Raw genomic sequence first — 16,400 nt, 5'->3', positions numbered from 1 at the left:
TTTGGCCATCGACGAGATGTGTGCATTTAAAAAAAAAAGAATAATGTTCAGAAAAGCCATCTTATGTATCATTGCAAAGCGAAATGGGAATTAAAAATTCCATTCAAACAGCTATGTGAATTTCATCCAGTTGCGACTTAGTGAAAGCCCAGCTCGAATTTTGCATCAGAATGATGTCCTGGCCTCGATCAGCATCCACAGTCCCAACATTAAGAGGATTACATAGTACAAATTCAGCGAGAAGTTAGCATCACTTTACTCAACGACCTGAACTCAAGTTATGCTACAAGTTGTACAGCATGGAATTTATTTTGCATTCTGCAACAAATTCCCAGTACAGGATGCTATCTATCTTAATAAACAACTAAATGTCACAAAATTTGAAGAAATGATAAAGACTAAAAGGCTTGGCAGAACCAAAGGCGTCATACATAGAGACCAGCACGTGGTAGCAAATGCCCCCCCACCTTTAATGTGTGTATATATACATGTACATGCGCTGGTAACAGTCGGTGTATTGGTGATCATGAAAAAAAAAGGTTAGACTAATGTACATTAGAAATCTTTGTACAACATCCATACAAGCCTGATAGTCCAAGTGATTTCTTATTTGAAACCTGCAAAAGAAATTCACTGCATCAGTAGAATTTCTACACTTCTATAACTGAAAATTAGTTCTTTTTATAAATGAAAGCTAACAGCTGCAAAAGAAAATATTAAAAGCAATATATTAGGTAAAAGTTACAAGTACCCCATTCATGAGAATAAGAGCAGCTGATTGTGCATGCAGCATTCAAGTTTAATTCTAAAGAAACAAGTTACAACAAATGAAAGCAAGCCATACACAATGGAGAAATTGTTAATTCTGATTTCAGCGAAAGGAAACACATATCAAATGGTATAATTCAAGGTCGGACAAGACCCTAAGTCCACAATGAGTTAGTAGTATCAGCAAATGCTCTTACTGGTCACTTTTTTACTTTGCACCATAGCAGCAGATCTATTCAGTAAACTAGAACTCAATTTCATTTTACAATACTTCAAGTAAAGAGCAAATATAGATATGTACACTCCCATTAACGATAACAATATTATATTTGTAAAGATACCTGCATGAACTTTATCCAGAAGACATGGCATCATGGCAAGGTTGAAAAGAAAAGAAAAATTACTAGCCGATTTCTTGGTTAGCACAATTAGTTGGCTTTGCTGTCCTCTCCCTGCTCAAAAATATAGATAGCAGCATCAAGGAGTAGCACTTAAAAAAGGGCACAGAATTCATTTGTCCTTAACTAAGAGTTACCATCAAAATTGTCAAGTGGCGACACATCATCTTGTACTGCTCAAAGGAAACTATGATACTGACTCTTCAGCCATAAGCTAGCCTTGATGGAGATTCACAATTTACATCATGTAGGAAGAGAATGCTCAGTAGCAAGCCACTTTCCAGATAACAATGAATCATCAACTGCAGGCGCAAGAGCATCCTTCCTCCAAACTATTACAAGCGTTGAGCAGTGCAAAGCTCATCTTCACGTGTGTCCCTCACTAACTAAATCATCCAAGTGGATATGCAACTATGTATACTAACTGGGTGTCATCAAAGTAAAAAAGGAAGAAGAATTCCATGATCAGTCTCTGTACAAATTGACCAGCAAGCTCAAATGAGAAGACCTATGCTTTTGCACTGTTGAACTATTGTCGTGCTACTTCATCAAGAACAAAGTTAATTGGAATTGGATTAAACATCCAACAGGAACTTTCACCGGATGGCATTTTCTCAGATTCTGAACACATCAGCAGCTGATAGACTCCATTGAAATCCGCACAAGCCTTAGTAGATCATTCACACTTCGGAAGTTAAAATCCAGTACTGTTTTTACTGAAGAAAGACCATCATCTCCATTTTCATGATTGCCAGCAGCAGAAGCAATTGCCATTTGTGACTTCCGAGTAGCCTCAAAGGCACTATTGACATCATTTGTCTATGAAAACCAAAGAAACATTAGATCCCCCTATAGAATTTATGAACCTTAACAATTGAAATGTGGCATATAACATTAACGTATGAGGTATTAGTCTGAGCAATGGGCAAGTCCTAAGGATATCCTACATTCTATGCCTAACCTTCTGATTTGAGTTGAGTAATGGTATGAACTGATCCATTCCCGTACCATTCATGGACACAATGTCAATGGAATAAAAGATGTCAGGTCATGTCATTCAGATGAACCCCATGAAATGACAAACAAAAATATTCATGGACAAGCCTATTCCTCCACCTAAACAAGACACTAGCACTCTATGAGGACACGATTGTTCAGATATTCACCGAGAAGCAGAACCACTTGCTAAAGGTTGCCAAAATCTATCCAATTTCCTAACTTATTAACTTCCGGCGTGCTTGTAGGCTGCCATGATAAAATGCAAAACATTATAGGAAATTAGGCTCAACACCCAACTTCACCATCCTAAAAATCAAAAGATCACAAGCTGCCAAGACGACTTTCATGCTGCAACAGATAAGGTCACACAAATAGTCACCACTAAAAAATCTAACCAATGGTTCTACATCCTGGGACTGCTGAGAAAACAAAGATTCAATGCCATTTCCAACTTCAAAATTATCAATTTTAGTTAGCTATAAAACTGAACTCCGCCTATGGTGGGGCGCCTTTGGTGTCCCAGCATAGCAGATCCCAAGCCCTGGTAAAGGAGGAGGGTTGTGTTAGGCGCGGCGAGCCAATGTAAAAACTTAGCCACTTTAATGGAGATGAAACCCAAAAGAATCCCGTTGGGGCGTAACCCTCTTAGCGACGCGCCATATCGGAACCCTGGTATGGTGTTAAATGAGCAAAAGCCGGGTCGTCACCCCTGTGACGCGCCGTGTCGCGATCTGGACACGGTGTCAAGTGAGCAAGGATCGGGTCGTCGCATCCTTAGTGGCGCGCCACATCGGCGCCCAGGTGTGGTGCAAAATGAGCAAGGGTCTTCACACCTACCTCGGCGGGTGTGAAGGGTAAGGAAGCTAGTCGAGCCAACTAGGATCCGTTTAGGTAGCTGGAATGTAGCGTCCCTTACAGGTAAGTTAAGAGAGTTAGTGGACACAGCGGTTAGGAGGCGTGTAAATATCTTATGCGTCCAAGAGACTAAATGGAAGGGGCAGAAGGTGAAGGAGGTGGACAACTCCAAATAAAAATGGAGGAGTTTTGATTGATACGAGCCTCAAGGATGGTGTGGTGGAGGTGAGAAGGCAAGTGGATAGGATCATCTTAGTTAAACTTGTCATTAGTGATATGGTCTTAAACGTAATTAGTACGTATGCCCCCCAAGTAGGCCATGATGAGAGTGCTAAGCGACTTTTCTGGGAAGACTTAGATCGCTTGGTTAGAGTTGTCCCTAGTAGGGGGCAGCTCTTTATAGGAGGTGATTTTAATGGCCATGTAGGTACATCAAGTGCAGGTTTCAAGGCGATTCATGGGGGTTCGAATATGGTAGTAGGAACCAGGAGGGAGAGGAAGTCTTAGACTTCGCCATAGCTTTTGATCTAATGATAGCTAACACTTTCTTCCGTAAGAGACAGTTCTATTTAGTGACCTTTAGTAGCGGCCAGTACCTAGTGCAGAGAGCTCCCGCTTAGTCAAATCGACTTTGTCCTTACAAGAAGGGGGGATAAACGAACATGCGTGGACTGTAAGGTGATACCTGAAGAATGTGTGGTCGGTCAACACAAGCTGGTGGTGGCTGACTTCCGCTTTCTGGTGCAAGCTCATGGGAACAAACAAGCTAGGGTTGCTAGAACGAAGTGGTGGAAATTAAAAGGAGAGGCATCAAAGGTCTTTAAGGAAAAGGTCATTAAAGAGGGCCATTGGATTGATGAAGGCGATGCAAACAGCATGTGAGAGAAGATGGCAACATGCGTTCGGAAGGTTGCTTCAGAGGTGCTTGGCGTGACTAAAGGGAGCGGATGCGACTCAAAAGACACTTGGTGGTGGAATAGGAGATGTGCAAAAGGCTATTAAGGGAAAGGAGTGCTATAAGCGCTTGTATCATGACAGGTGTGCAAACAACATAGAGAAGTACAAGATGGCAAAGAAGTGTTGCAAGTAAGTAGCTAGACAAGTGAAATTTCTCCTGCCAGAGGGCAGCTTAGGCACTTAGCTGCTTGATTGCATTATATAGGAAAAGCAAACTTGGGATACAAGTTCTCAACTACTACAGCATATTCTAGTGTATAAAGTAGATGCCAGCTTGGATGCTAAGGCACCTGAAAACAGCTAGACAATGAATAGTAAATAGCTAAGTAGATAACTAGATACAGGGGTAAGCACTAGGCAAAACGAGCGGTGAGTGAGGCAAAGGGGCAGGCCTATGAGGACCTTTACCGACGTTTGAGTACGAAGGAAGAAGAAAATGACATTTATAGGATGGCTAGAGATCGCGATAGGAAGACAAGGGACTTCAACCAAGTCGAGTGCATAAAGGATGAGAGGGAGCAGCTCTTGGTGAAGGAGGATGAAATCAGACATAGATGGCAAGAGTATTTTGATAAATTGTTCAATGGTGAGAACGAGAACACCGTTCAGCTGGACGACTCGTTTGATGACACTAACAGGTGCTTTGTGCGAAGGATTTAAGAATCGGAGGTCATAAAAGCCTTGAAAAGGATGAAAGGGGGCAAAGCGATGGGCCCTAATGGTATCCCAATCAAGGTGTGGAGATGTCTCGGGGATATAGCTATAGTATGACTAACCAAGATGTTCACCAATATCTTTCAATCGAACAAGATGCCTGAGGAGTGGAGAAGAAGCATATTGGTACCAATCTACAAGAACAAGTGAGATATCCAAAGTTGTATTAATTATCAGGGAATTAAATTGATGAGCCACACTATGAAGTTATGGGAGAGAGTCATCGAGCAGCGCCTGCGAGAAACGACGCAGATATCAACAAACCAATTTGGTTTCATGCGAGGAAGGTCAACCACAGAAGCAATCTTCTTAATAAGACAAGGTTATGGAGCGGTTTAGAAAGCAGAACAAGGACCTGCACTTGGTTTTCATTGACTTGGAGAAGGCTTATGACAAGATACCAAGAAATGTTATGTGGTGGTCTTTGCACAAACATAAAGTCCCATCAAAGTACGTAACCCTCATTAAGGACATGGACAACAATGTTGTGACTAGTGTTCGAACAAACGATGGTAACACAGATTACTTCCCGATTAAAATTAGACTTCATCAAGGGTCAGCCTTAAGCCCGTATCTCTTTGCCTTAGTAATGGATGAGGTTACTAGGAACATACAAGGGGGTATCCCTTGGTGTATGTTGTTCGCTGATGATGTAGTGTTAGTGGACGAAAGTCAGGCGGGAATAAATAGAAAACTAGAGTTATGGCTACAGACCCTTGAGTCTAAAGGTTTTAGATTGAGCAGAACTAAAACCGAATACATGAGAAGCGACTTTGGCGGAGCTGCACAGAAGGAGGGAGATGTGAGTTTGGAAGGTCAAGTAGTGCCTAAGAAGGATACCTTTCGGTATCTGGCATCGATGCTACAGAGGGATAGAGATATTCATGCGGACGTTAGCCATAGAATTAAAGCAAGGTGAATCAAGTGGCGACAAGCTTCTAGCATTCTCTGTGATACGAGGGTACCACAAAAGCTAAAAGGCAAGTTTTATAGAACGGCGATTAAACCGGATATATTATATGGAGCAGAATGTTGGCCTACAAAGATTCAACATGTTCAACAACTGAGTGTTGCAGAAATGCGTATGTTGCGATGGAATTTATGGTCACACAAGAATGGACCGAATTCGGAACGATGATATACGTGATCGCCTAGGGATAGCATTAATTGAAGAAAAGCTTGTCCAACATCGGTTGAGGTGGTTTGGCCATGTCCAAAGAAGACCTCCAGAGGCACCAGTGCTTTGTGGAGTCCTAAGCCAAGCTAATAATATGAGATGTAGAGGAAGACCGAAATTGACATGAGGGGAGATAATAAAAAGATATTTGAAAGCTTGGGATATACCTAGAGATCTATATTTAGAATAGGAGTACTTGGAAAGCGGCTATTGAAGTGCCTGAACCGTGACTTGAGGCTCTTGGTGGGTTTCAACTCTAGCCTACCCCAACTTGCTTGGGACTGAAAGACTATGTTGTTGTAGTAGTAGTTAGCTATAAAACTGCATAGGATGTCAGTGAGTGATCTAACTACAGCAAAGGAAAATCCAAAATAACACAATTGTCATGCAAGTACGAGAATCAGATGACGATTCATTATATCCAATGAACATGGTAGTAACATGGAGCACTAAATTAAGGACCCCAAGCAGTGAAATAGCAGTGGTACCACCCTAGTCTCACACCATTGAACACAAATCATAAGAGTAGATGATGAGTAGGCATATGATACTAACAAAACATTTTACCTTATTGCATAGTCCACACCACAGATTATGAACTATCTTTGAAATCATGAAAACTAAGGCATGTTGTAAGCAGGTACATTGTTTGGACTGCCTACCAAGATATCTAACAACTTACATAAGCTAGTAACCGCATCAAGTGTGGTTGATTTCGAGCGGCCAGCAACAAATGATTTCCAGCCACTTGTGGTGAATTAGCATCCTTGCTTGAAGAGCCCTTGGATAATCCATTATTATTTAAATTATCAATGTCTGAGGCTGAAGATGATGGTGATTCACCTACAAAAAAATACGATCAAGAGTAAGAAAGAGAGAGAAAGGAAGATCCATACAGTGTCAACCAGAAAATTTTTATAACAGATAAGAAATAACAATGAAATGACAACATGAACCTTTTTTCAATAGGGACCTGGTTAACGAGGAGAAAAAAAAAAGATTTCAGTTACGTGCACGACATACACTTCACTAGGAATACTCAGTGACAGAGAGGAAACTATCACTTCTTCCACTTGTGGATGCCACCTAGCAGGAAAAGGAAGCTATGACCTACAGAATATATTTTCTAAGCATTTTGACAGTTTTTCAATCAAGACTAGGCTACTGAGGTGAAAAGAGGATTTCTACTACGTGCAAGACATACACTTCACTAGGAAAACTCACGACTGCTAGGAAACCATCGTTTTCACTTGTGCATGTAGCAGGGTTGTGAGCAATGGAAGCTATAGAACACGCCTAGTAGAGATGCAAACATTGGACATCATATATGAGTAGAAAACACCACATTAAGCTCAGCTTTGTCTATCACTTCATCTATAGAAACTCAAATGATTTTGAACTGAATTCTGATCATAATAGCTGAATAAATACAGAGAGTTAATAGAAGGGCTTTCAAAAAATACACAGAGCAAAATAACCAGACGTGATCTACTATACTAGTACTACATGTGTTTTAAGGATGTCATGCCAACTCAGACAATGCATCCATCTGCATTCCAGTTTTGATGCAGGATGAAAAATCAAATCAAATATTAAAAAAGATCCGGTCCTTGCCTAGCTACAACAATTGCATATTATATCCACAATTCCATTGATATGAGTTGACCTAAATAAACTGATGACAATCTGATTTTTTTAATGCATGACTAATATAACGGGTTTGAAGCACCTTACCAGAAAATCATCTAAGTATACGAAGAACATTTGAAGGACTGGAATTCACACAATGGGATATAACACTAAATTTCCTCATTTAGACATCATGTACCTGGTGCAGTCTGTACAACTGCCTGTAACACTTGTCTATCCTTGCTTGCAATTGGGTGTTTGTAGTATGCAGCCTTCAGATAAGCAACTTCAACACACTTGTATGCTAAAGCAGCAGCAGCCATCTTCTTGCATTTTTCATATGCATGACCAACAAAGCTGGAAATCAAATGGACACTTAATATTGCGACCAAATTTGAGCAATGTTAAACAAAACCAAAAGTATAGATTATAATTTGATAAAAGTATCATCTAAAACTTTTTAGGGGCAAGCAATGATGATTATACCAATTTGGCCTAAGTCCAATTGAACAACATTTGCCACTAAGGCATCATTTTACGCATCTACTTGTAACCATCAGGTAAATTACACAGTGAATGCTGCCGGGCTAATCAACTTTACTTTGAACACGTTCAGTTAATCAAGTGGTACTACCCATACAAGTCAGGCTATGCAGAAGCACTTCAATTCAAGGCCCAACAATGCTATTTACAACCTGGGGAGGTACACTCCCAATCATTTATTCACAGTGCAACCTGGTTCTTGAAGCAATGTACAGGAAAATATAAGCATAGTCCAGAATGGAGTTACAGATCAACAAGTCAAATGTATTGATATTTTAATGTCATCAAGTCATGCTGCTAATTCTAAACAAGCATTTAAATGTACATAAGGTCACAAGAGAAGTCATGATTCTAATATTATGGTCATGTTTCCTTTCTTATGCAAATGGAATTGCCTGGTACACACATCATATATATATTAGAGTAGCTTACTTGCAAAGTTTTGCAGTATCTGAATACATGCTCTGGGCTGCATCGCATTGTTTCAAACCATCAAAGCTAGGAGGTTCCAAAAGTGATGCAACATGCAAAAATTTTAAGGCAGCCTCAAAGTAGAGTCTTGTACTTTCAAGCTCTTTTCCTTCTCCCTGCAGAGAAAATTGGTGAGAACCTTACAAGATAAAAGCCAATATAACAGCGAAGTAGTCGTACAGGCATGGCATCAAATTGTAAGAGCAAAACAAAAGAGAACAACCTTCAAACGATTAGCCTTATGCTTTAAATCCCTGGCTTCTTTGAGAGCATATGCGGTTGACGTATTGTCCTTCCTAGCTGGACTAGAAGTATCAGCAGGACTAGGAATTGCATGTTTTGCAGTGCCATGTCGCCCTCCATTTTCAGCATTGTATTGTCTTGATTGTGGAGTCAATTTTGACCCATTAGGTTTTAATGGAGTGGAATGGGAATCCAATTTGCTTTCTTTCTGAGGTGAGCAGACCATCTGGGGTTTAGGCTTCTGTGAATCTTGCTTGTTGCTCTTGAGATATGATTTCTCTTTTCCAGATGGTAAACCGAGCAGAGGATTTCCATCTGGTGGGCAATGAGTTGATCCATTTCTATCCTGAAGAGAACTTGTGCTTTTGTTATTTCCATGCATACTTGAATCACCTTTATCCAAGACTGATGTCTTTGGATCAACAGGATGCTTTCCTGGTTGCATAGGAGAGCCATCTGTATTATAGTTATTTTTTTCACCAGAATGCAAATGGTGAGAACCTTTAGGAATATGGGAGCTCTTTACATTGGAATCCTTTTCTCCCAGATTCAGGCTGCAGATCCTCATTCAAACCCCTTTCAAGATGAATACCATCAGAGGCATGACCTTGAGTTAACTGAACCTGTCCATTATCTCTATCAGATTTTCTTCGGGAAGAACCAACCTGAAACAGGTTCATTAGACCGCTGATCATTGCCTGCTACGCCAACTTCAGTATTTAGTTGTTTTGCCATGGGCGGCGCAGTGGTTGAGTTAGCATTCAGAGATCCATCCTTACCTGAAATTCTACTATGAGAGACAGAGACCTTGTCAATGTTGGAGTTTCTCTGTGGTGATGAAGAAAGAGGCTCAATTGGCGAAGTCTTCACAGCTTGAGTGGTCTGCTTCTTTTTTTGTGAGAATGAAGCCTTTGAAGAACTTGACGTTACAGCTGAACTCTGAATATATGCGACATCACTAGCAGGTTCACCCAAGTCCAAAGCCTGATCAGAAAGGCTCTTTTCTTGTTCAGGCAGACCTCTTTTGCCACTAAAGAGGGTGTTATCCTCAACTAACTCATTGTTCATACGCCCCCCATCACAAGACAAAACCTGATCAGCATGTTGAGCTTTTGGTGGTTTGGAGCTCGTCATAGAAAACAGTTCTTCAGAATTCAATGACTTCAACTTTGCTTCCTTTAAGCTCTGATCCCTATAGGTTTCCTTGATAGCTCCTTTGCTTACATGAGCTACTGGATTGTACTGACCCTCCTCCCATTCCTTCACTATCCTCTTCTTACTAGACATATCTGATCTTTGTACATCTGACTGGTGAAAATAGTCCTTGCTCTCGTCTTCAGGAACAACTACATCATCTTGTCTTGCTTTCTTGGAATTTTCCAAACGATTATGCCGTGAGACACTTTTTTGCTTAGATGAAGAAAGATCACTCCTTTCACCTGAACCCCTTGAGGTTGCTGACTTCACAGGCAAAGCCTTGGCCTCATCAGGAACATCTCCACTAGCTAAATCGGATCCAAGGTTCCGATCTCTATCAAAATGGCGTCGCTCTTCTTTCCTAATTTTCTTAGAAGCTTTGTATTCATCACGATCCAAGTCTCTCTTGCTTTTTACTTTAGAATGCTTCTTAGATCTTTCAACAAGATCTCCTAAGTTTGGTCAAGAAAATATGTCAGCAAAGAAACATAGATACATGTATAAAATGAGGTAAGACATATAGTAGGTTAGGTAAACTGAAATAATAAGGAAGAAATAGTATAGAACCTCCATCAGAATAGCTACTGTGATGCTTGCTCTTGGACCTTTTCTTTTCAATTGTTGGGTCAACTGATTTGCTTACAGAATCTCTCTCAATTGGATACTGGATACCATCATTATAAGTTTTACTTTTACTAGGAGCATGTTGGTTGCTCATTGGATGACCTGAACCCTGTGTTTGGTGAGAACCCTCAGCCACAAAATTTCCATCACTTAGAACATTTTTTCTTTTTCTATTCTGCTCAATATGTCCATTCATATTGGGAGTGCTGGATGTTACTAGTCCTGATGAAGCAACATGAGGATGGCCAACTGCAGGAATACCATTTGCAGGGGCAGGGACATAAAGTGCATTCAGAGCATTCGTAGTCTCCTCTTCACTAATCTCACACCTATTCAACCCAGGTCTGTAAAAGTTTCAAGTAATATAATTTCAGCAAGGAATCATCAGTGTCCGTCACATATGAATATAGAGAAATATTTTGTAGCTCTTACATCCCAGCATGTCACCTTTCTAACTTTAAGAGTAGCAGTTAAGAGTTCCCAATTATCTAGGCCCTGATGAAAAAACATTTAAGAAAAAAGACACCCAAATTTGAGTCGGAAGGGAACCAAATATAGGCGGCAACCCAGGCTTTTAATGATATGAAAGATGTAGAGCAGTTCAGATATTTTTATAGGGGATAAACATGGTTCAATTCCATAAAGTTTCAGATTCTATGACTCCTTGGTATGTGTGCATAAAATACTCTCCAGACACACAAGAAAGTGAAGATTGTTTTGGCCTTTAGTCCCATGTAGTCAACTCTTTAAACTTAAGGTATCAGTACCTCTATAAAATATCAAAATTAAAAATATGAAAACAAATATCTAGGCTTATAATTATCAGAATTCATGAAGTTCGGCACAACTGATAAGATGTCAAATTGAACATAGCAATGGGGGTCATTTGATAACGACTTTGATAGGACGATGTAATTGAGCACAAAAGTTCATGCAGTAAGACCTATCATCAAAATTCTAAACATATGTTTTATCAGAATGTGTCTTCTGTGTTCCAAAAATTCATATCTAAACTGTAGTGGTTTAAACGCATCAAACCAACCAACCCCAGACAGGTAAGATGGCACTGGTTACATGCTACCTAGTTCATACACTGACGTTAGACAAAGGAAACAAGGAACAGCATACAGAAACAAGCACAAAAAGAAGATTTCCCTCAGAAAAAAACACAAAAAGAAGATTGAGCGAAAAATATCTAAAAATCATAAAACATCCACGATGTGGAAACTGGAAAGTATGAATGGACTTAAACTTACAGCCAATGTAGCATGCTACATTTCCACTTCTTAGGTAGATTTGAAGGATTCATCTCATAAGGTAGGAGACGCCATTTATCGCATATGTCACAGCTCACCCAATGTTCCTCTATTACAACTGGGGCTGCATGTGTAGGAGCTGCATTTGCAGTTGATACAGTGGCAGGTGGAGGTATATGCATCTTCTGCTCCTCAGAAGCCAAGTGCTTGTCATGCTTTACACTAGAAGAAATCTCCCTCCTCGAGATCCCAGGTGCATCAGAATCCCTCTCGCTGTCATATTTCCATGGTTTTTCCTTTGGTCGGGGATCTCCAAAGACACTTTCATTCTCCAATGTGTCCTGTTCCTTGCTTCCATAAGATCCTTCGGGCAAGTCGTCCCTAACATCTCTATGTGATTTTGCTTTGGGTTTCTTTCCAGTATGGCTAGATTTGGATTGCATGTCACTTTTCCTCTCCTTAACTGCAGCAGAAGAATGAATGTGTTTCTCATCTTCCAGGAAATCAGAAGACATCGAAATGTTGGTCTTTTGTTCTCTCTGAATTTTTTTGACCTCACTCTTGGAGTTATTTTCCCCATTTGTGTCAGAAGGTAAAGTTTCTTTACCAGAAACTTTTCCCATGCTCCAGGAAACAGCTGGGGCTCTTGCGTTTATAACATTGCTACCTTCAAAGTTAGAGGCATCACATTTACTCTCAGGTTTTATTTTCTTTTCTTGCTTCCTATCCAGTATTAGGTCTTTATCATTAGTTGTATTCCTCTCTTCTAAAGTTGTCTCTCCCTTTTCTGTCTTGGGTTTTGGTTCCCCTTTCGCTGCTGAAAGATCCATTTCTGAACTGCCAAAACTACTGTTCTCTAAGCATTCCATCGCCTCTGCTTTGACAGGTTCCACTTTGATAGTCATGGAGTCAGTCTTGGTGGACCGCTCTTTCAATCGAGCATCTCTAGTTCCGCCCAAGTTGTTTTCTGCTGGCTCCTCTTCAAGTCGATTCTCACCTTTTGCATCCATAGCTCTGGGATCAGATAGCAATGATATGTTGAGAGCTTCAGATACGATCTTTTGACCAGCTACTGTTTCTATATCAATCTCCTTTTTCATAACTGCGCTAATATCATTTCTGTTCTTTGAAGTTTTTGCATCTATCAGCTTCTTTTTCTTACCATCAGATTTCACCTTTTTAGCCACATGGCCTTCATGTGGTTCTTGTATATTTTCTATGTCCACATTTGATTCCCACTTCTTTGACGAAGCCACAACCTTTTTTGTCAATTGCAATATATTGGCTGGTAGAGGGGATAACAGGAAGCCTCCAGGAACTGAAAAGCATGTCATGATCTGTTCGATCATTGAAATGAAACTTGTCATCAACCCCCTTTTACTATGGACAATGAAATAGAAGTATAAAGACCTTGTGTAGTTGTGCTGTACCAGAATAATTTACCTGAAGAATGGTTTGTGGAGATTCATGTGGCACATTGTTAACTTCAGGGGACAGGCTCCCACAGCCATCGGGGCTATCCTCGATGGATGAAGGTGAAGAAATATCAAGGCCCAGACCACTGTAGATAGCCGCATTATTTCTTGCCAAAACACTATCAGAGCCAACTTTTATCCGGACTTTAAGTCTATTTTGGTCACTAGATTTCGATGGCCCGTACGAATCATGGAAGACAGAACCCCTTTCCGCCTTTGTGGTTGGGCGTATTTCCTTTTTAATTGAATCACCAGAAAAAGGCACCACAGGACCTTTACTTTGGGGGGTAGATGAAACAGCCACAGCCGGAGGCTTTTGAGACATGCCCTACATTACAAATCATTACATCATCAATGCCAGACGAGAGCATGTTCATGATAACACTGTTCTACGACAGTAGATAATCACAGCCAACAGAACCTTAGGCACCTCACTAGACTGCTGAAAGGGAGATTTTGAGGTAACATTTGCTGCCTTAGGTGGACTTCTAGTTTGAGGAAGAGGAGAGCGCTGGTATGTAGGTAAAAATGAACCATATCCACCAAATTTCGACCCTGTCAAAGATTAAAGTTCTGCTTAATGTTTATCTATAATGAACCCAAATCAAGCTGATACAGGGACTGTTCACATATCCCCACCTAGATTCTCTGCAGACACGCCTCCTTCGAAGTCTTTCTGAAAATGGCCAAGTACATCTTGAAGTTTTTCGTCCTAAAACGTGCAAACCATAGGATACAAAGAAATGTTACAGAAAAATTGACTGGTGGTACGGTATACAGTATATAATCTTAAAACCAAAATTGCTGTCTTGCTTGTGATTTCCTTTCAAGCTGGAGTCACCCTAAAGACGGTGAACTGCATAAGACAAGGCTAGAATTACAGCTACTCCCTTCAATTAACCTGAATATGTCATTTTTCAAATAGCCTAAAAAGCATGCTACCATTACCAAAATTTGGTCAAGTATACAACATTCATGTATCTTCTTTCTCATAACCTTTCTTCTGGACCAACAGAGTTTCATATACAGCATGTACTTCGTGTTAGAAGTTTGGAGTTACAAGTGTATAAAGATTGACTTGAGCTCAAAACAAGGACAGGTCTCAGTAACGCATGGGAGCATCATAGACCGAAAGGCGTTGCAGGATCTACCGCTGCAAAAAAGACACTCTCAAGGAAGCACACGATCCCACTGTCACGACTTGCAGAAACTTAGCCAAGTAGGATAGTACTACTAGTTGTATGACTTTGGTATTGTAGTTGAAGGGAGTAGAAACGGCAGGAGGAGAGATAAGACTGATCCCCCACCATACCACACTCAAAACTGGCGCATTCCAAAAATAAAAACCTTAAGTGTAATCTCACAGAGAGAGCAGCCAAATCACTAGTGGGTACCTAACAAACGCCAGGACAAACCAAGAGAGCAGTTTTTCTTTCCATTTCCATTTCCATTATACCAGCGTCACCCATAGTACTTACTTGACTAATTTAGCATCCTAACCTCCAGGCAAGTAACCAAGTGAGGAAAGAAAAGAGTAAATGACCCAGCAACGCAATTGCCTGCTTCCTTCCAGTAGTACCCCATTCCTATCAGCCAAAACAACAGATCGAGCAGGTTCCTAAGAGATCCAGCTAAGCAATTGCTTGTGGAGTTGTGGTGGTAAAGTACCATTCCTCCGGTCGCATGAAGCAAGGGAGAAACCGAAACAGACCACTTAATTCGCTTTCTATAATAATCGGAGCTACGAAACAAGCGACAGCACAAAATCGGACGCGCGTCTACCCGACCGTACGATGCAGGCAAATGACCTATAATCAGTGCAGCGTGCCCGGAAGCAGAGACATAGCCGCTGACATTGCTGGAGGTGGGGCGACGCGCGACGGGAGCGACTCACAATGTAAGAGAGCGCGACGTCGGGGTCGACGAAGGCGGTGTCGTCCCCGCAGGCCTCCCCCTCCTCGAGCTCGGCGTCGTCGTCCATGCGGAGTCCGCCACGGGGCTGCTGCGCCTGCGCTGCTGCCGCTACGCGGACGCCCGCATCCTCCTGCCGCCGCCGCACGGACAGCATCCACCCGGGTGCACCCCGCCTCGCCTCGCCTAACCACCTACCTCTACCACCAGGCAGCACACAGCAGCTCCCGGCGGCCCGGCGCGGAGGCGGGCGACCTCAGCAGGAAGGGCGGCCGCCCCGCGCGAGCAGAGCAGGGAGCGAGCTCGAATCGGAGCAGCACGAGCTCCCCGATCGGCGGGATCTCTCCCCCTGCCGCGCCCGGATCGGCGAATCGAGGCCTCCGGATTGGGGATCGCGAGATTCGGACGCGGGCTCCCTCCCTCCTTCCCTCCCAGGCTAGCCCTCGGTCTCTCTCCTCTTTCTCTGTCCTGACCCCCTCTTCCCTTGTCTGCCTCGGCGTCTCGAGGTTTCGTCGCACGCGAGAATAAATTTTAATTTTTAATTGGTCTTGCGGAAGCTGGCGAGCCAGCCAGCCTTTTTGCGGCTGCCTCCCTCGGTACTCGGTAGTCTTCTCAGCCTCTCTTGCGTTCGCGTTCGCGTTCGCCTCCCCTGCCCGTTTCTGTTTTGGTAGACCTGGCTAGCTGGGTGGCCGGTACTGGACGCCTGCTGGGAGGGGACAGGCGGCGGTGGCCAGCCTTGCCGGACGCTGGTTTTTTTTTTTGGGCTGCTGCGCGGCCCGCGGCTCTTTTTTTTTCCAATCCCGTTCTTCGGCCTTAGCTAATATCCGATTTATTTTATTTTTTTAGCCAAAAGAATACTTTTCTCTCGTAACATTTCAACTGTAATAATATTTTTTAGCCAAAATTCAGCGAGTCAATTTCCCGGCGGCTTTTCGCTTTGGTCTTGAGGAGGAGAGCAAAGCAGCGAATAATTGGAATGTCCGTTCGGCCCTTGGGTCTCTTGCTTGCGGGTGACGGCGCGATGGCTGGTCTGACGCCTGACAGGAGGAGAGGATTTTGGTGCACGTGTTTCTTGCTTAAGGCTATGTTTAGTTCATGAAATGAAAATTTTTGATGTCACATCGAATATTTCGGAGATATCGGAAGGGGTTTTCAGATACTAATAAAAAAAACTAATTATATA

At 42.0% G+C, this 16,400-nt stretch overlaps 1 protein-coding gene across 1 annotated transcript; it reads right to left on the bottom strand.

The window, feature by feature from the left end:
- Nucleotides 1-178: 178 nt before the first annotated feature.
- LOC136542788 (cysteine-tryptophan domain-containing zinc finger protein 7-like) lies at nt 179-15,751 on the bottom strand. Its single transcript, XM_066535387.1, is given in 15 exon segments — nt 179-617; nt 1,110-1,220; nt 1,304-1,985; nt 6,551-6,711; nt 7,697-7,854; nt 8,473-8,627; nt 8,735-9,283; nt 9,285-9,417; nt 9,419-10,403; nt 10,519-10,919; nt 11,832-13,168; nt 13,275-13,634; nt 13,737-13,861; nt 13,946-14,018; nt 15,201-15,751. Coding segments are annotated over 13 exon segments (4,800 nt in total). The 5' UTR covers nt 15,375-15,751; the 3' UTR covers nt 179-617; nt 1,110-1,220; nt 1,304-1,796.
- Between the last annotated feature and the right edge of the window lie 649 nt (nt 15,752-16,400).

This window comes from Miscanthus floridulus, chromosome 3, assembly GCF_019320115.1.
Source record: "Miscanthus floridulus cultivar M001 chromosome 3, ASM1932011v1, whole genome shotgun sequence".
Lineage (NCBI taxonomy): Eukaryota > Viridiplantae > Streptophyta > Magnoliopsida > Poales > Poaceae > Miscanthus > Miscanthus floridulus.
Note: the sequence above shows the minus strand (reverse complement) of the source record. Positions and strands in the feature narration are given on the sequence as shown.